Source organism: Aethalodelphis obliquidens, unplaced genomic scaffold (assembly GCF_003676395.1).
Source record: "Aethalodelphis obliquidens isolate GAN/ISIS:26980383/991018 unplaced genomic scaffold, ASM367639v1 scaffold19, whole genome shotgun sequence".
NCBI lineage: Eukaryota > Metazoa > Chordata > Mammalia > Artiodactyla > Delphinidae > Aethalodelphis > Aethalodelphis obliquidens.
Window position 1 is genome coordinate 24,198,702 of NW_020837963.1, and position 6,500 is coordinate 24,205,201.

The following is a 6,500-nucleotide window of genomic DNA, read 5'->3' on the forward strand; positions in this document are numbered from 1 at the left end:
ATTTATTAGCTTTAGGTTTTTACAGTAAAAATAGCGTCTGTGACTTGAACACATGTTCAGTTTTCTTCCTCTCTCCTTTTCTCTCTGTCTCAACCTCTCTCTCTTCCTCCTACCCACTCCAATTTAATACAGCACTTCTCTGATGATTTCGCACAGTCTCTCTCTAACAGGAACTTAAGAATTTGAATCTATTAACAGTGCATACATTATTTATTAACTTGCACCAGGAGTAATTTTGCAACTGGCAAGCTTCAGAAAGCTGCAGAAAATTATCATGCCACCACCATCATTGTCTGCATTACTTCTCAGCAGTCCATGACAGAGAAAAACATTAGAAAAGGGCCTTCTCTTCTGTCAGTTGAATATGGAAAGTAGAACAAATTGCTTGTTTCATTCACAATTTCCCCTCTGTCCATGCAGCAGCAACTTGTGCATTAGCATGAAGGCTTAAAAGTACATAAACATTCATCTCAAAATGCTCTGGAGGCTCCCGGGAATTATTATTATCCATCAGTTTGGGGGAAATAAACGGTGTCCTAAGACACAAAGGATATTTTTGTGAAATTTGGCAGGTGGTCTGCAGTGCCGAGTCACCAAACCCATCGTCAGGGTACAGTTCCTTCTGCCCGTGGTATGATTACAAACGGAAGGAAGTCACATCACTGTACAATTGCATTACTTGTTTGACGTGCCTGGTACTATCTGTAGGGAACAGTCAGCAAGGCAACATTTGGGACTTTATTTACAACAGATGACAGCTATCTGAAACAAGCTATGCATCAGATAAATTGAGTGTGTGTGTGTGATAGGTGAGGATTGATATGGTGTGTGACGAGCATGGCTGGGCTGGACGATGGCCGTGTAGAAGATGCAGGAACACAAATAGAATTGAGTAGTGGTTATGAAGAGGACACAGTACGTCTCTAGCTAAGGAACGCAATCATAGAGGCAGAAAAAGAAAGCATATGAATTGAGATACAATATTTTCTCTCCCCCAGGATAAAGATACGGTTCAAATTTTCCATTTAATCATCAATTCTCAGTATGTCACTTATTGTATTAAAGTGGCCAGGGACACATTTGACATAATTTGACTGACGTGTTTTGGGACCTTTCTTTGACTAGCTTTGGTACAAGAACAGTGAAATATTTTTTTCATCTCACTATTTTGTTTTTATTTTGGGTTTAAAAAGAAGCCAATATAGCACAAATGCTAAATACATATTTACAGCCTTGGGAAACAGACAATAGTGGGAAATGAATCCTACTTTTAAGGAGACAGTTTAAAATTTTAGTCTTCCAAGTATAATTTAGGTTTGACGTTATGTGAAAATGCCTTCACGATTCACAGGGTTTTTAGAAGCTGGTTACCTTAGTGATTTTATTTCTCTCTCTGAAACTGTCTGACAGTAGAAATGTACTTGGTTACACCTGCTGGCCGTTGCTAGTTTTAAATTACAGGAAATTGAAAGCAAGTTGCTTCTAGGACATTGAATTTAGGATTTCTTTCTTATTTTGGCAAACGATGTGTGACTAGTAGTGTAGGTGATACCATTGTAAAGTGTTTGTCTTAATATTTAGGGAAGCCTCACATTAAAATGAGCACTCTTACAGATAGTTACAAAACTTAGATGTAGACATAGATGTACCTATACCTACGCACATGCAAACATACACTCAGCTTTAGAAAATAATGAACATGTACTATGAATCCAGAGATTAAATTGCAATTGAATAAAACTAGATTTACATTTTGACACAGGAAGCCAAAAAGGTGCAATAAGCACAGATTAAATTTCCTCAGTTAAGTTAGTCTATTGAATGGTCAAATTTTCATCAAACCTTGGGAATTCCCTGGTGGTACAGTGGTTAGGGCTTCATGCTTCCACTGTAGGGGGCCCGGGTTAGATCCCTGGTGGGGGGACTAAGATCCTGCAAGCCGAGTGGTGGGGTAACACAAACAAACAAACAAAAAAGAACCATCAGACCAGACCAATGTAATGAGTCACTACTCTACGAGCTTTGAAAGGTTCGTAGAAGACGCTCCTGAACCAGGGTGTTATGGCTTGAGTATTCCTGTCCCTTCCAAATCCCTGTGTTGAAATCCTACTGCTCAATGTGATGGGATTAAGAGATGGAGCTGTTGGGAGGTGATGGGTCATGAGGGTGGGGCCTCATGAATGGGATAGTGCCCTTTTCAAAGATACCCCTCCGAGCTCACTTGGCCCTTCCACCACGTGAGGACACAGCAGGAAGTTGCGACCTCTGAACTGGGAAGCCCTGATCCTGCACCTCCAGTTTCCAGAACTCAGAAACATTTGTTGTGGATAAGCCACCCAGTCGGTGGTGTTTTAGCAGCCTGAACGGACTAAGACATGAAGGATGTCGAAGTGTGACTGTCTTTTTTTTTTTTTTAACATCTTTTTTGGAGTATAATTGCCTTACAATGGTGTCTTAATGTCTGCTTTATAACAAAGTGAATCAGTTATACATATACATATATCCCCATATCTCTTCCCTCTTGCATCTCCCTCCCTCGCACCCTCCCTATCCCACCCCTCTAGGTGGTCACAAAGCACCGAGCTGATCTCCCTGTGCTATGTGGCTGCTTCCCACTAGCTATCGATTTTACTTTTGGTAGTGTATATATGTCCATGCCACTCTCTCACTTTGCCCCAGCTAACCCTTCCCCCTCCCCCATCCTCAAGTCCATTCTCTAGTAGGTCTGCGTCTTTATTCCCGTCTTGCCGCTAGGTTCTTCATGACCATTTCTTTTTTTTTTTTTTTTTAGATTCCATATATGTGTGTTAGCATACGGTATTTGTGTTTCTCTTTCTGACTTACTTCACTCTGTATGACAGACGCTAGGTCCATCCACCTCACTACAAATAGCTCAATTTCGTTTCTTTTTATGGCTGAGTAGTATTCCATTGTATATATGTGCCACATCTTCTTTATCCATTCGTCTGTTGATGGACACTTAGGTTGCTTCCATGTCCTGGCTATTGTAAATAGAGATGCAATGAATATTGTGGTACATGACTCTTTTTAAATTATGATTTTCTCAGGGTATATGCCCAGTAGTGGGATTGCTGTCGTATGGTAGTTCTATTTTTAGTTTTTTAAGGAACCTCCATACTGTTCTCCATAGTGGCTGCATCAATTTACATTCCCACCAACAGTGCAAGAGGGTTCCCTTTTCTCCACACCCTCTCCAGCATTTGTTGTCTATACATTTTCTGATGATGCCAATTCTAACTGGTGTGAGGTGATACCACATTGTAGTTTTGATTTGCATTTCTCTAATAATTAGTGATGCTGAGCAGCTTTTCATATGCTTCTTGGCCATCTGTATATCTTCTTTGGAGAAATGTCTATTTGGGTCTTCTGCCCATTTTTGGATTGGGTTGTTTGTTTTTTTAATACTGAGCTGATGAGCCATTTATATATTTTGGAGATTAATCCTTTGTCAATTGATTCATTTGCAAATATTTTCTCCCATTCTGAGGGTTGTCCTTTTGTCTTGTTTATGGTTTCCTTTGCTGTGCAAAAGCTTTGAAGTTTCATTAGGTCCCATTTGTTTATTTTTGTTTTTATTTCCATTACTCTAGGAGGTGGATCAAAAAAGATGTTGCCGTGATTTATGTCAAAAAGTGTTCTTCCTATGTTTTCCTCTAAGAGTTTTACAGTGTCCGGTCTTAGATTTAGGTCTCTAATGCATTTTGAGTTTCTGTTTGTGTATGGTGTTAGGGAGTGTTCTAATTACATTCCTTTACATGTAGCTATACAGTTTTCCCAGCAGCACTTATTGAAGAAGCTGTATTTCTCCACTGTATATTCTTGCCTCCTTTATCAAAGATAAGGTGATCATATGTGCATGGGTTTATCTCTGGGATTTCTATCCTGTTCCATTGATCTATATATCTGTTTTTGTGCCAGTTCTATACTGTCTTGATTACTGTAGCTTTGTAGTATAGTCTGAAGTCAGGGATCCTGATTCCTCCAGCTCTGTTTTTCTTTCTCAAGATTGTTTTGCCTATTCAGGGTCTTTTGTGCTTCCATACAAATTGTGAGATTTTTTGTTCTAGTTCTGTGAAAAATGTCAGTCGTAGTTTGATAAGGATTGCATTGAATCTGTAGATTGCTTTGGGTAGTATAGTCATTTTCACAATGTTGATTCTTCCAATCCAAGAACATGGTATATCTCTCCATCTATTTGTAACATCTTTAATTTCTTTCATCAGTGTCTTACAATTTTCTGCATACAGGTCTTTTGTCTCCTAGGTAGGTTTATTCCTAGATATTTTATTCTTTTTGTTGCAATGGTAAATGGGAGTATTTTCTTACTTTCACTTTCAGATTTTTCATCATTAGTGTATAGGCATGCAACAGATTTCTGTGCATTAATTTTGTATCCTGCTACTTTACCAGATTCATTGATTAGCTCTAGTAGTTTTCTGGTAGCATCTTTAGGATTCTCTATGTATAGTATCATGTCATCTGCAAACAGTGACAGTTTACTTCTTCTTTTCCCATTTGGATTCCTTTTATTTCTTTTTCTTCTCTGATTGCTGTAGCTAAAACTTCCAAAACGATGTTGAATAATAGTGGTGAGAGTGGGCAACCTTGTCTTGTTCCTGATCTTAGTGGAAATGGTTTCAGTTTTTCACCATTGAGGACGATGTTGGCTGTGGGTTTGTCAGATACAGACTTTATTATTTTGAGGTAAGTTCCCTCTGTGCCTACTTTCTAAAGAGTTTTTAAATGGGTGTTGAATTTTGTCAGAAGCTTTCTCTGCATCTATTGAGATGATCATATGGTTTTTCTCCTTCAGTTTGTTAATATGGTATATCACATTGATTGATTTGCGTATATTGAAGAACCTTGCATTCCTGGGATAAACCCCATTTGATCATAGTGTATGATCCTTTTAATGTGTTGCTGGATTCTGCTTGCTAGTATATCGTTGAGGATTTTTGCATCTATGTTCATTAGTGATGTTGGCCTGTAGTTTTCTTTCTTTGTGATATCTTTTTCTGGTTTTAGTATCAGGGTGATTGTGGCCTCGTAGAATGAATTTGGGAGTGTTCCTCTCTCTGCTATATTTTGGAAGAGTTTAAGAAGGACAGGTGTTAGCTCTTCTCTAAATGTTTGATAGAATTCGCCTGTGAAGCCATCTGGTCCTGGGCTTTTTTTGTTGGAAGATTTTTAATCACAGTTTCAATTTCAGTGCTTGTGATTGGTCTGTTCATATTTTCTATTTCTTCCTGGTTCAGTCTTGGAAGGTTGTACATTTCTAAGAATGTGTCCATTTCTTCCAGGTTGTCCATTTTATTGGCATATAGTTGCTTTTAGTAATCTCTCATGATTCTTTGTATTTCTGCAGTGTCAGTTGTTACTTCTCCTTTTTCATTTCTAATTCTATTGATTTGAGTCTTCTCCCTTTTTTTCTTGATGTGTCTGGCTAAAGGTTTATCAATTTTGTTTATCTTCTCAAAGAACCTGTTTTTAGTTTTATTGATCTTTGCTATAGTTTCCTTCATTTCTTTTTCATTTATTTTTGATCTGATCTTTATGACTTCTTTCCTCCTGCTACCTTTGGGGTTTTCTTGTTTTTCGTTCTCTAATTGCTTTAGGTGTAAGATTAGGTTGTTTATTTGAGACGTTTCTTGTTTCTTAAGTTAGGATTGCATTGCTATAAACTTCCCTCTTAGAACTGCTTTTGCTGCATCCCATAGGTTTCGGGTTGTCGTGTTTTCATTGTCATTTGTTTCTAGGTATTGTTTGATTTCCTCTTTGATTTTTTCAGTGATCCCTTGGTTATTAAGTAGTGTATTGTTTAGCCTCTATGTTTTTGTATTTTTTACAGATATTTTTCTGTAATTGATATCTAGTCTCATAGCGTTGTGGTCGGAGAAGATACATGATATGATTTCAATTTTATTAAATTTACCAAGGCTTGATTTGTGACCCAAGATATGATCTATCCTGGAGAATGTTCCATCAGCACTTAAGAAGGATGTGTATTCTCTTGAATGGAATGTCCTATAAATATCAATTAAGTCCATCTTGTTTAATGTATCATTTAAAGCTTGTGTTTCCATATTTATTTTCATTTTTCATGATCTGTCCATTGGTGAAAGTGGGGTGTTAACGTCCCCTACTGTGATTGTGTTACTGTTGATTTCCCCTTTTATGACTGTTAGTGTTTGCCTTATATATTGAGGTGCTCCTATGTTGGGTGCATAAATATTTACAGTTGTTATATCTTCTTCTTGGATTGATCCCTTGATCATTATGTAGTGTGCTTCTTTGTCTCTTGTAATAGTCTTTTATAGTTTATATTTTATAATATAAAATATTATATATTTTATATATAAATATATAAAATAAATATATAATAATAAATATATAAAATATTTATAAATATATATAAATATATATATATTTTTATTATATAAAAATATATATTTTTATTATATTTTTATTTATATATATAT

At 36.8% G+C, this 6,500-nt stretch overlaps 1 protein-coding gene across 1 annotated transcript in view; it reads left to right on the forward strand.

Annotated features, from left to right (window-relative positions):
- Positions 1–837: 837 nt before the first annotated feature.
- Positions 838–6,500, forward strand: part of LOC113626708 (HIG1 domain family member 1A, mitochondrial-like) — a 131,038-nt gene continuing 125,375 nt past the window's right edge. The window contains exon 1 of the mRNA XM_027118397.1: positions 838–915. Coding sequence (XP_026974198.1) covers positions 838–915 — 78 coding nt within the window. The remainder of the gene's footprint in view (positions 916–6,500) is intronic.